The sequence below is a fragment of the Nicotiana attenuata genome, unplaced genomic scaffold (assembly GCF_001879085.1).
Source record: "Nicotiana attenuata strain UT unplaced genomic scaffold, NIATTr2, whole genome shotgun sequence".
NCBI classification, from domain to species: domain Eukaryota; kingdom Viridiplantae; phylum Streptophyta; class Magnoliopsida; order Solanales; family Solanaceae; genus Nicotiana; species Nicotiana attenuata.
Genome location: NW_017677062.1, coordinates 3022 through 16587, shown reverse-complemented (window position 1 = coordinate 16587; position 13566 = coordinate 3022). Strand labels below are relative to the sequence as shown.

At 40.1% G+C, this 13566-nt stretch overlaps 2 protein-coding genes across 4 annotated transcripts; one reads left to right on the top strand and one right to left on the bottom strand.

Annotated features, from left to right (window-relative positions):
• Positions 1-4923: 4923 nt before the first annotated feature.
• Positions 4924-6045, bottom strand: LOC109221295 (leucine-rich repeat extensin-like protein 5). Its single transcript, XM_019385758.1, has 2 exons — positions 6036-6045; positions 4924-5339 (listed from the first exon to the last, which is right to left on the bottom strand). The coding sequence occupies exons 1-2, from the start codon at positions 6043-6045 to the stop codon at positions 4924-4926; spliced, it is 426 nt and encodes a 141-aa protein (XP_019241303.1).
• LOC109221297 (glycine-rich domain-containing protein 2-like) lies at positions 5887-11905 on the top strand. Of its 3 annotated transcripts, none has more exons than XM_019385760.1 (8): positions 5887-6371; positions 6481-6595; positions 6888-7271; positions 7928-8191; positions 10021-10541; positions 10638-10762; positions 10986-11146; positions 11234-11905. In XM_019385760.1, exons 1-8 carry the CDS (start codon positions 6196-6198, stop codon positions 11768-11770), a joined length of 2283 nt encoding a protein of 760 aa, XP_019241305.1. In that variant the 5' UTR covers positions 5887-6195; the 3' UTR covers positions 11771-11905. The 3 variants fall into 3 exon arrangements, with proteins under 3 accessions (XP_019241305.1, XP_019241304.1, XP_019241306.1); XM_019385759.1 differs by having other exon boundaries at positions 11225-11905; XM_019385761.1 differs by lacking the exon at positions 11234-11905 and having other exon boundaries at positions 10981-11097.
• The last annotated feature ends 1661 nt before the right edge of the window (positions 11906-13566 follow it).

The following is a 13566-nucleotide window of genomic DNA, read 5'->3' as shown; positions in this document are numbered from 1 at the left end:
TCCCTCCGGTAAGGCAAAAGAAACGCTCGCTAGCCGAGGTTAGAAATAGGTTTCTTAAGGAAGAGGTAACTCGATCACTTGACATCAGTTCAATCCGGGAGGTAAGGTATCCCGAATGGCTAGCTAATGTAGTTGTAATTCCAAAACAGGATAACAAGTTTCGAATGTGTGTAGATTATAAAGACTTGAATAAGGCGTGCCCAAAAGACTTGTTCCCACTGCCAAACATTGATCAAATGATTGATGCAATGGCCGGGCACGAGTTAATGAGTTTCCTTGATGCCTATTCCGGGTACAACCAAATTAAGATGAACCCAGAGGATTAGGAAAAGACTTCGTTCATAAAGGACTTTGGCACATATTGTTATAATGTGATGCCCTTCGGGCTTAAAAACGCTAGAGCCACTTATCATAGGCTCATGAACAAGATGTTCGAGAAGCAAATAGGGAAAATAATAGAAGTATACAAAGATGACATGTTGGTCAAGTCTTTGAATGCAGGTGGCCATTTAAAGCACCTCCAGGAAACCTTTGATATCTTGATGAAGCACAAGATGAAGCTCAACCCGAAAAATACATATTTGGGGTTGGCTCCGGTAAGTTCTTGGGTTTCTTGGTTTCACAAAAGGGGATCAAGGTAAATCCGATAAGATCAAAGCCCTCGAGGACATCCCAGATCAGCTGACAAGCATAAAGGAAGTCCAAAGGCTAACTGGAAGATTGGCCACTCTAAGCAGGTTCATCTCTCAATCCTCGGAAAAATGTCATAAACTTCTTCTCACTTCTGAAGAAGAAAAACAATTTCGAATGAACTCCAGAATGTCAACAGGCCTTAAAAGACCTGAAACGTTATCTATCAAGCCCCCCGCTACTATCAAAATCGGGGGAAGATGAACAATTAATAATAAACCTAGCGGTCTCGGAAGTGGCGATGAGTTCCGTTCTAGTCTGGGAGGATGAAGGTACGTAATTTCCTGTCTATTATGTTAGTAAAATTTTATCGGGAGCAGAGACTCGTTATCCGCACCTCGAAAAGGTGGCCTTAGCTCTCGTAGTCGCCTCTCGAAAGCTTAGGCCTTATTTTCAGTGCCACTTGATAGCCGTTGCGACAACCTTTCCCTTGCTGAATGTTCTTCACAAGCCTGAGTTGTCCGGCTTGTTGGCCAAATGGGCAGTTGAATTTAGTGAATTTGATATTGAGTGCAAGCCTAGGACTGCGATCAAGTCATAAATTTTGGCCAACTTTGAGGACGATTTCAATCTCGGGTTATTACCCCTAGCTGCTAAAGAAGCGATAATGGTGTCGGAAATGACATCAAGAGTTTGGATCTTGTTCATGGACGAAGCTTCCAATGTGAAAGGGTCCGGGCTTGGGGTGGTCCTAATCACGCCTTCGACCCTGAGGCAGACCATAAAAACTGTTCCGTTGACTAACAATGAAGTCGAGTATGAGGCTTCGTTTACAGGACTCGAACTGGCCCGGGGACTTGTCTCCGAGGTCATAGAGATCAAATGTGATTCCCAGCTGGTAGTAAACCAAGTATATGGTATTTTTCGATACAAATGAGGAACACATGCAACAATATGTGATTAAAGTTCAAACTTTGCTTACACGGTTCAGGGAGTGGTCGATCACACACATCCCGAGAGAAAAGAACATATAATTAGATACATTGGACATTTTGGGATCGTCCACGTAAATGAAATGATCTGATTCCGGTATTGTGGTTCAACTTATGCATTCGGTACTGGATGTGGATGGCTATTGAGAAGTAAATACGACCAACGAGGTCTGGGACTGGAGGAATTATTTCATCGATTATCTTCAGCATAGTAAGCTGCCCGAAGACCCGAAGGCATCCCGGGCACTACGCACCAAAGCGGCTCACTACAGCCTCATTGGTGGACAATTATATAAGAGATCATTCCAAGGCCCGTTGCCCGATGCTTGGGAGCCTCGGAGGCGGACTACGTAATGAGAGAGGTCCATGAAGGAATTTGTGGGAACCATTTCGGTGCAAATTTATTGGTTCTAAAGCTGATTAGGGCAGGATACTACTGGCGCCGGATGGAACATGAAGCAAAGGCGTTCCTTCAGAATTGCGAGAAATGTCAGTGCCATGAACAATTGGTGCACCAACCGGCGGAACTCTTGCATTCGGTACTGTCCCCATGGCCATTTATGAAATGGGAGATGGATATAGTTGGGCCACTGCCACCTAGTCCCGGAAAGGTAATATTCCTTTTCATTTTAACTGATTATTTCACTAAATGGGTTGAAACAGGTCCTTACCAAAAGATCGGTAAGCGCGAAGTGGTCGAATTCCTATTGGAAAACATAATTTGCCGGTTTAGAATATCGAAGGAGCTTGCCTGCGACAAAAGACCACAGCTCATAGGCTCCAAAGTCACACAATTTCTTGACGACCTGAAAATCAAAAGGATTACATCCTCACCATACCATCTGAGCGTTAATGGGCAGGCGAAATCAACCAGTAAGGTGATTATTGAAAACCTCAAAAAGAGGTTAGAAGCAACTAAAGGCAAATGGCCCGAAGAGTTAACGGGCGTGCTATGGGCATACCTGACGGCCAAATCAAGCACATGAGAGACACTTTTATCTCTCAGATACGGCGCAAAAGCTCTGATCTTGGTGGAAGTAGGAGAACCAACCTTACAGTTCTTCTGAACAGACGAAGAAACAAATAATGAGGCATTGCCGGTAAAGCTGGAACTACTCGATGAACGCAATGACTTGGCACACGTGAGGATGGTGGCTCAGTAGCAAAGGATGGAAAGATACTATAACCGGAGGGCCAATCTACGCTATTTTAAAGTTAGAGACTTGTTTTTAAGGAAAGTGACTTAAAACACCCGGGAAATAAACGCTGGGAAGCTAGGTCCGACGTAGGAAGGCCCCTACCGGGTTTCAGCTGTCATCGGAAAAGGATCATACGAGATGGAGAATCAAAATGGAGTCAAGTTGCCTAGCAATTGGAACGTGACTCACCTCAAAAGGTATTATTACTGATGGGTCCTGCCTATATTGAAAGTAGGTGTTGCACTCTTTTTCCCTTCGACCAGTTTTTGTCCCTATCGGGTTTTTCTGACAAGGTTTTTAACGAGGCAGCAACGGAAATCATACTACAAAGAGGGCGCCATCGACAAAGTTAATACCTTTAAATGACAATGCATTGAAATAACAAACCACTTGGGATGGTTAAATAGTCTTTGGCTCGATGGCAAATTTCTAATGGGAAGTAAAGCTTGCCATCGAACCAAAGGCTATTCAACTGTTCACAAGCGCTTTGCCCAGCAGAGCAAGACTTCCTGTTTCCAATTCGCATACTTCGCATTCGAATACTAGGGGGAATAGTATGAGAATACGGCAACGCAATTTCCAAGAAAATCGGGACTACGAGATCCGTGAATAATAATGTCTCGTCAGGACCAGGGACTGCACGCCCAGCCCCGTAGAAATAAGTTGTACAAGTTAGCCACATGTATTGACAATTTCTTTTTTTAGTAAACAAATGCTTATGTACTTTTGAAGATAGAAAGAATAAAATAAAGTCCTTATATTTTAGTCTTGTTTCTTATCCAAACGATGAATTGATTTTATCATTTGAAAGTTAATAAAAAATTTCAAATGTTTGTGCTGGAATAAACGGGTGACGTCATCTTCAAGAGCATCGTAAACATAAGAGGGCCCTCTCTTATGAAGCCCTCATAGTAAAGGGTTAGTTCCGGAAGAATTTATGCCCATAACCCAAAAGCTATCGGACGAAAATACACCTGAAGCCTTATCTAATTCGACGCAAAAAGAATAAACTTTGTGCAATACTTAAACAAAAGTCTTATTTATTTATCAACATGCCAAACGTCATAAGTACAAAGGAACAAAGGAAAATAACAAAGAAAAAAGGAAAAATATAAACTTCATCGCCACCAGAACTCATGGGGGGAGAGGCATCTACGCCCCTCAGGAGAAGTCGGCGGATCTGCCGCCGGTGCAGAATCTTGGCCTTTATCAGCATTCTCTTCAAATTCTTTCTCGATTATCGAATACTCGAAACCGGTACTAGAAGAATCAATTGCGTCATGCTGAGCCAGGAGACGTTCTCGAGCAGTTAACTCCAGCGCCCGGGCCTTGGTAATTTCATCATCAATATCAATGGCGCCCACTTTGGCCTCGTCCAAGGTTTTCCTCCTCATATGATACATAGAGTATGTCTTTTCAAAGGCGAGGGAATCCCATTGGTGTTAGAGCTTTGACTTAAGTCTTTCAACCTCGGCCAAAAGGCCATTCCGCTCAGATCTTGTGGCACCAAGGCTAAGATCAAGATCACAGATTGTAGATATGTGAACCCGATTTTGCTCTATGACCTTTTTAAACCTCTCTTCCATCCGGGCTCGCTTCTCCTCGGCTATAACAGCCTCTTCGATTTTGGAGTTCAAGGCTGCCTCCAAGTTATTTACTCGGTCAACGGAGGCAGACTCGCGCTCGATAGCAGCAAGAGCAACATCTTGAAACTCAGCCCACTTAGCCTTAGCATCTTGAATTTGTGCATGTAGCTAAGTGGATTCTTGACTGTGGGCTATCACCTCCTGCTCACTTTTCTACAACCGGGCCTCAAGCTCGGCCGCTTCAGCAGCCTTTGCCTCTAGCACCGGTAGGCGCGCAACGAGTTGATTCCTCTCAGCTAACAGCTGATCCCGCTCGGACATAAGTCCTTCTTTATCAAGGATCAATATCTAAAGGCCCTCAGACGCAAGGAAGTTGGCCTGAAAAACGTATATCAAAGTCAAAAATCCCATTATAATAGATAAACAAAGAACAAGCAGTAAGAGAACAAGTTCGGTACCGGTGTCGCATTGTGTATGGCGTTGTTCAACATACACTCCCTAGTAAGGGAGTGTTATCTACTTTTTATCTTTCTCTGAAGCCAGCGACTTCAGGTAGTTGGCAAGCCCCACCGGCCTAGACAGCATATGGCACCTCTTCGAAACCGAGAGAGTGACACCCCTCCTCCCTCGAGGATCTGGAGAAGGGGGTGAGTAATTGTGCCCCAAATTCATGTGGTCAGGGGACTGGGGAGGAGAAGCACCCTCCTCTCGAGCATCTGTGGCCGGTGGAGAAGATGCAACGGATGCTGGAGGCGTAGGAGCAGTTGGTGTAGAAGGGTGTGAAGTTGTTGGTGTATTAGGTTGAGAAGCAGTTGCAACAGGAGCAGTGCTGATTATTGGTTGCTCACTAACCAAAGGCGGACGAGGCCCGGGTCCCGAACTCCTTGGACCAGGAACAACAACAGGGACAGGACAATGAGAGTTGGCATTTTCTACCAGATCCAACAACAGGGAAATGTTTAAATATACCCTTCGTTATATTTTGGGTCTAAATATACCCCTGCCATAATAGTATTGGTTCAAATATATTCTTCTTTTGCTAAGTTTGTCCAAGGTGAACATCCAATCCTACGTGACACTAATTTTTGATGAGGTGGATGCTACATGGCATGCCATCTCAGCGCCCCTAATCCATATATAAAAGACTAAAATTTGAAATACAATATTTTTTATGGTAGCGATAATGGTGGAAATAGTGGTGGAAAAGAATAGAAGGAGGGGTAAAATGGTTAGGGACGCTGAGGTGGCAAGCCATGTGTCATCCACCTCATCAAATGTTAGTGCCACGTAGGATTGAATGTCTACTTTGGACAAACTTGACAGAAAAGGAGTATATATGACCCAATAGTATAATAACAGAGAGATATATATGGACTCAAGGTATAACGAGGGGTATATTTAAACCTTTTCTAATAGTAAGGAGGTAGATTTGACCCTTTTCCATTTATTCTTTTTAGTCCTTTGAAACATAGGTAAAACAACAAAAGGGCCCTTATATTATAGGCAGACACAAGTAGTGGTCACAGCCAAGAACAGTAGATCGCACCTGAAAAGTACAAAGCTTATATTCCACGTGTCGACTTTTATCATATCCCCATAAACTAAAAACATACTTTGCCACCATTAACCTCTTTCCATTTGTTTATTTGAGGAGCAACAAGAGCCTTCTCCTTCTTCAGCTAAAAGAACATGCCTTTTTAAGAGGAATCCCGTCCACTCCTAAACTTTCTTGTATTACATGTTTCAAGTTACTATTTGGGTGCAGTGCAGAGTCTTGAAAAAACAAGAATGTCAACTTGGGATGATGGTTCCATGAGAAGCCTAAGTGAGATATCTGAGGAAGAAACTGTGCGTTTGAGTGTTGATCTTGTTGCCGCTTCCAGGCGAAATCTTGGGTTCTTGAGACTTGTATCTGAGTCTCATTGGCTTCACGAGAAACCCACCATTCTTGAATCTATTAGAAGGTTAATCACACTATTTTCACATGCTTAATGCTCCGTAACTTTATCTGGGTGCTGGTTTCTTGTTCGTTTGAGTGATGGAACTCTTAATGAGTTTTATTCTTATTTGCAGGTATGATCAGTTATGGATGCCATTAATTTCTGATCTTTCTAATGGGTCAACCCCTCCAATGATTCTCCCTCCTCTTGATATTGAATGGGTTTGGTACTGTCACACCTTAAATCCGGTAAGATATACTATTACGGTGAAAATAGTACTACTCTTTTACTTGATTCTGAGACAATATTGGACAAAAAAAAAGTGTTATTTTTTTACATTAAAGTTAGTTCTACCATATGAAGTTTGAGCTTCTAGTTTAGGAAAGAGTAAAGTTACATACACGAAAGCTCTTCCTTGCACTTCCTCTTAAAAATTTTCTCTTAAATTAAACTGAAAGTAGAGCTTCAAAATGCACTACTAAAATTGTGTATTAATAGTTATAATTAATGCTAAAGCATATTTGGATATTTTAATTTCAGGTAAGTTACAGGCAATATTGTGAATCAAGGTTCTGTAAACTCGTTGGAAAAGCAACTATATTTAATGAAGAAAATGAAGAGTACGCATTAAATAGATGCAAAGAAATTTGGGTTCAAAGATACCCAACTGAGCCTTTTGAAAATGAATCTGACTCCAATTTACAGAAACCTTGCTCCATTCTTCGTGAAGATCTGCTAAATGAAGTATCCAAACAAAGACATTTATACACCAAATTTTCTGAGCCTTATTATTCAGAGATTGTTTATCTGATAGCAGCTCGACAACGGTATAAAGGCTTTCTGTATATGATGCATAGATTTGCAGATACTAGCTCTATTTTAGTCCCTACTTCAGATATTCTTCTAATGTGGCTAACTCATCAAGTAAGTGTTTTTCTTTGAAATTTACATGTTAAAGGTTTTGTCTAATGGTTCACTTCTTTGTTCTATAGAGAAATCTTTAATTTCCTTATCCATTTACTTTTGGTGAAGCAGTTAGAAGTTAGGACTTTGAGCATGGCTTCTTAAGATAAGTTAAATAATTCATAATCGATTAATAAACTTTTGGGTGAATTGTTATTCTCAGAAAATACTTTATTTAGTCATTATCTTAAAAAAAAGGCCAAAAAGATCATTAATTTATTACATGGCTCATATTCTTTTGGCATCAGCCTGGTCTGTTTTCATTGGCATTCACGTTGCTAGTAAAAGATTTCTGATTTATGTATTGCAACAAGAATAAAATACTTAATACTTTATTCAAATATAGTACACTATCAATTTTATTCAGCTTTTAGGTAGTATAGTGTCGAGATTTCTGTCGTGTTTGTCATAACCTTGATGTCATAATCCTGGTGGCTGTTCACCGTGATTCATGACTCATTGGTCGACGTGGATCTTGTACTATTTGGTTACTTAAATATTATTTCGAATGTATGATTTCATCAAGTTGAGATATGTTTATTGTCTAATGATCTATAATGACTGTGGTGTAGTGATGCTTATGCAATTTTTTCGGTTTTTATGAATTGATCAATCAGAGTTATCCTACTGCGTACGCATTGGACACAAAGGGGTTGGAGGAGGAAATGAAAAAAGTAGTAGGACCATGGGAGGTTGTGAAGGAAGAAGGAATTGAGGATACAAAGAAACTATGGGAAAGAATATATGATCAGCCATATGAGAAAGCTGGTGGTTTGGCCATTGGAAAGGCTGTTGAGATCAAGCCGCCTATTCACTGGGAGGTCTCAGATACTGATGTTAATGCAAAATACTCATCCATGTTACCACGGTTCTTGCTTGAGGTCAGTTGGATCTTTTGCTTTCACACTTTGCAATTTCCCACTTGACAATATTAAAATTAGGACATATTAAAATGCAGTCACGGGGCGTAGGGTATCCTGATATTGACTGTTTGATTGGTCTGTGCTAGCTTTTCTCATTTCTTCCCTCTTTTTTCTTCCTCTCTCCAATAGTTGCAGCTCTAATAAAAAACTCAAGGAGGACTTATAAAGGTATATTAGTTTATGTCCAAGTTGGTACCCTATCATCATCTGATTAGGTCACATTTAATTATTGATGTTTCTTTTTTGTATCACTCTTTACTTTTCCTTTCTTTTCTCCTCTTCTGCCATTTATTTGATGTTTTCATGATTTTGGTTGGGAGGTTATCCTTATGTACACATCAGTAGATAGGTCTTTATTCTATCCATGCCTACTTGTCAACTTTATACAATGATAGTGGTTATCCTAGATAAAGGTATATAAAGGGGTGAAGATGAATTTTCAGAAGTATGTTAGAGGAAGGTGCTAAAGCAATTAGTTACCTGCACTTACGTTAGAGCTAAGAAGTAAAAGTTGCAAGATATATATAAACGAAAAGTAACAGTCTTTTACGGCTTTCCTTGGCTTAGTAGTTGCATATCAAAGCAATGTTTGCAGATGCTTGTCGTATGAACTATAACTTTTCCAAAAATAGGAAAAGCAGTTGGAGGTTTTCCTTAAGTCGCTTCTCTCTGTAATTTTTCAAAATTTTAGATAAATTAAATCTCTGCCGTAAGATTGTTACAACGTGCAATGATGGCTGGATATTTTGGAAAACTTTGGGTGAATCTGGTGCATATTATGGTGTCAATCAACTGGCACCTGGAGCCAAATCATGCAAGGAATTCATAATTGAAATTTGTCATGTAGTACGGATGGCTTGGTCCATCCCGATCAGACCACCAATATTTTCCCTCCCTTAGTGTTATGCATGATTAACCGGAACTAGCAGAAACAAAAGTAAGTGTGAGGGATTCATGCTTCGGAATCAAAATGCATGTTGACATGTCTCGTATGAATATATCACATAAGATTCTTTTGTTATATAACATGATTCATTACCAATCTAGGATATGATCTTGTGAATCCCGTTTTACTAAATGACAAACTTTTGTTGTACTTTCTAAAGCTAAATTTATGCTGCCTGTAAATCAGAAAAATACATACTCTCGTATGTATGATCATAAAACTTATTGCCTTTTGCTCTTTAGGCTATTGTGAGTTAGATTAAAATCATTGATGTAATGGAGAAGGCAATACACTGGTTATGCTAGTTGAAGACAATCAGAAATAAGCTTGTCTTATAAATGATCAATCCACCAAGAACTGCAGCATATAGTCGGCTTTTCTCAAGCATGGTTACTCAGTGGTCTGACCGCTAAGCAGACCAGTTCAATGAAGCAATTGTGCTACGGAAGATTTTTCTTTATCACTGTCACACCGATAGAGACTAGGTTCCACGGATAGAGCTTTTCTTTGGTAATAGAATTTGTTCCTAGATTTCTGATGTATTGACTTGAATGATAAAACTTGAGCGTACTTTCTCAAAGGAATTAATCTCTGTTCCCTGATCAAAACTATATGACATCATAACTTAATTGGTTAGAGGTTGAGCTCAGACATAGGTTTCAGAAGCCCATTCTAGTTAGTGAATTCCATAACAACAGCGTCTCAGGTTTATCGACTATAGCTTTTTTTTCTTTTGTCTTTTTCTTTTCTTTGGGTAGGGGAGGGGAATAGCGTTGCACTGTTGCAGTGCTATCAGGAAGGGATGATTAAAAGGCTGGTTGTGCTATGATTTGCATTACAGGTTTGCTTAACAGTGAAGCTAAAATCAAAGATGAAACCTTTGAGCTTCGATGCATCAAAGGAGTTCTTACGTCTTCAGATGGTCAGATGTCACAGGGAGCTCAAAATTGATAAACCACTCTGCAACTTTACGTCTCAAAGGTGGCGAAAAGCTTTGCATCTCTATTGTGAGTTTGGAACGAAAGGAATGGTTCTTGAGGTTCGCCAACGTGGTGGTCGCTGCATTAAAGGAAGTAGCCTGAGAGAGAGCGTAACCTTTCTTTGGAATGATTTGTTACGTGCGCCTTCTCTCACTTTGGCAAAAGAAATTGACCACACAGTCAGGGTAGCTACCTCAATAACTCCTCCTGCCCAAGCTTCCTACTTGTTGAAATGTGTACCCGATCGCGTTTCAGATGATTCAGGTGCCATGATATCTGATGTTATTCTGAAGATGAATCAGTATCGTCCCCAAGAAGGTCGATGGTTATCTCGCACTGTTCTGGATCATGCAGGCAGGGAATGCTTTGTGATTCGATTTAGGTATAGAACACGAGGACACATCTATTTTGACTAAGTGATCATCTGCATTCTCGTGTTTTATTTTCTGATCTCGTGTTTTGTTTGTCAATACGTTAGAGTTGGAGGTGGCTTTTGGAGGAGAGGAGCTGAAACTCCGTCAGCTGTAAAATGGGAGGACCGCATTATAGAAATACGTGAAGGTCATTGGTCCTACGTTGCTGGTTCCATAGGTAGAGCACCTGGTATGTAATATTTCCTCTCTGTCTATCCCCCTATGTGGCTGTATCTGTTCTTCTGGTCCAACATTCATTTCAACGATCAAGAAAAGAAGATTAAAAAGATTTATGTTTGATCTGTTAGTAACCAACTCATAAGAGAGCATGTTGTTTTTCAGTGGATGCCTCCCATTCTAGATTTCTTGCCTAATTTGTGGTGTCATTTGCTTGTGTTTCTCATCTAGTACAGAGAAAGTGGTAGGTACTGCAAAACCAAAAGATCCACCAGAAGGATGGCATTCTATGTGGAACCTTTCAACTGGAGATGAGCTACTAGTACGCTCGGAATCATCAACATCCAGTTCAGGCTTAAATTTTAGCCTCATAAACCAGCAATCAAATGATTCAGTGGTACAGTGTATTTAACTTTGATTTGATTTGATTGCAGCAACAACTTGCTAAAGAGTATTGATCATCTTAAGAACACAGTCCCTGCAGGTAAAGTTACTGGAAGGGCGGCAAATGCAGTATGATGTGAAGAAATCTGGCTTGGTTGAAGAGACAGAACATCTGCCAAATGACAAGTTAAAGCAAATTGAAGACAAAGAAGACGACGGATTCATAACGTTAGTTAGGTTCTCGGAGGATGACCCCGTTGGAAAAGCTACAGCACTTCTTAACTGGAAATTATTGGTGGTGGAGTTTTTACCTGAAGAAGATGCTGTATTCGTACTTCTTCTTTGCATGTCAATCGTCAGAAGCATATCGGAAATGAAGAAGCAAGATGTAGGAAGCCTGTTGATTAGAAGAAGAATAAAAGAAGCAAACCTTGGTGATAGAGATTGGGGCTCAGTGATTCTCCACACTTCTTCATATTCTCCGTCGATCTGTTCACCTTACCTTCAGCCTTGGTATTGGACCGCAAAAGCAGTGATGGGATCACAAGATAATATCCCAAGGCTACCAGCTCCAGCATTGACTTATACGCAGGCTGAAGGTGGAGACAGGTTGTATAAACATGGCATAATCGATTAGAACGAATTGCCATTTCCTGATAACATGGTGCTGAAGAAGATTTTCAAGCACAGGTTCTGAAACAACTATTTTTATATATTCCATCTAATGTCATTTTGTCACCTTTCATAAGGTATAAACAAATTTCACCTGTTCCCCAACTGAGTTACTAATTTAATGGATAACGAGCATCATCTGTTTAACCAAAAAATGGGATTTTGGCCAAAGCTTATTTTTAGAAGAACTCGGGTTACTGATAATCAAATATGAATAATGTATGTAAATAAAAGTCAAATGGAAAGCAAAGTAAATCAGTATATTCCAGTAGTATTTCGTGTCCTTACAAATGATCAGGTTGCCCCTTTTATAGTTATTTCTAGGTGATACGTTTTGCTTTTGTCATAATAAGGTCATTATAGACAATTAAAGGTATTTAATGCTACGTTACAATGATAATCATTGTAATTCAATACAAATTCTCTAACGTTCTCAGTATTTAATGCCTATTAAATACTGTATTCGTTCCTACTTTTGCTGTAAGGTTCATTCTCTTATCTTGACTTTTGAACATAAAGAGGTGCGGGTACCGAGTCTCTTGAATCTCTGCTCGTGCCTGTTGTATCTCGTGCCTCTTTAACTATTCTTTGTTGATCGCCATCTTTGACCAGTCTACGTGTCATGACACGCCATCTTTCATTAAATTCAATATATATAAATTTAATTTTTACCAATACAGATAGTCCCCCCACTTGCCATGTATTCATCAATAGAATATTTGGGAAGTGGATTTTATTAAAGCGGGAATATTTGCCGCCATTAGTTCTTCTCTGGAACTGACGCTTCATTTGTCACTTCTATTTAATGCCCACTACACGTGGCATCTTCTGATTGGTTCTGCGACTTTTCAGCGTTTTTAAGGCTTTTTTACGGCTTCACCAATTACGAAACGTCAGTTTTCATCATGGCGTTTCCATTATTACAACTTTTCCTTTGGCGGTTGCTTCTGAGTTTAAATATAGTTTTCACTTTTGTCTTTCTCACATAAAGTTCTCAAAATATATAATTCTTGTTTCCTTCTTTCTCGTACTATTATGTCTTCGTCAAACCCTAACCCTAGGAGAGTCCCCATTGTTGATAACCTTCATCTTGATCCTGTTAGGAGTAGGAGAGGAGGTAGACTTCGTAATCTAGGGTCTTCATCCGCACGAGGTTCTTCTCTTCCTTCGTCCAGTTCTACTCCACCTTCTAGAACCAGAGGCTCCCTTTCTCAAAGGTCTTCGTCTAGAGGTAAGGAACCCACTAAGCCCCTTCGTGAACCCACTGTAGATGAGATTGTTCCCGTTGAACTATCTTTTAATAATGATAGAGAATCTCTCAGAAACCAACTGTCTTCATTAGATCGTGCTGACATCTACCCAACTCAGATTACTGAAGGTCTAATTTCTTTAGTTCGTAAAGATTGCCATTGGAGCCATGACTTCCCTATTATAATTCCCAATGCGAACCAAAGAATTACCTCTTATTTAATTGGATTTTCTTTTGTTTATACATATCCTTTCACGTTGGGTTTCAAACCTGCTATTGACCCTGTTATCCTCGAATTCTGTCGTTTTTTCGACGTCTGGGTTTCAAACCTGCTATTGACCCTGTTATCCTCGAATTCTGTCGTTTTTTCGACGTATGTTTAGGGCAAATTGGCCCTATTGTGTGGAGGGTTGTTGCTTGTTTGAGACACTTAACCAACATGGCTGGTGTGCCTTTTACTTTATCCCATTTAATTCACCTTTACTCTCCCAGACTCTTTTGCCAAGGAGTTT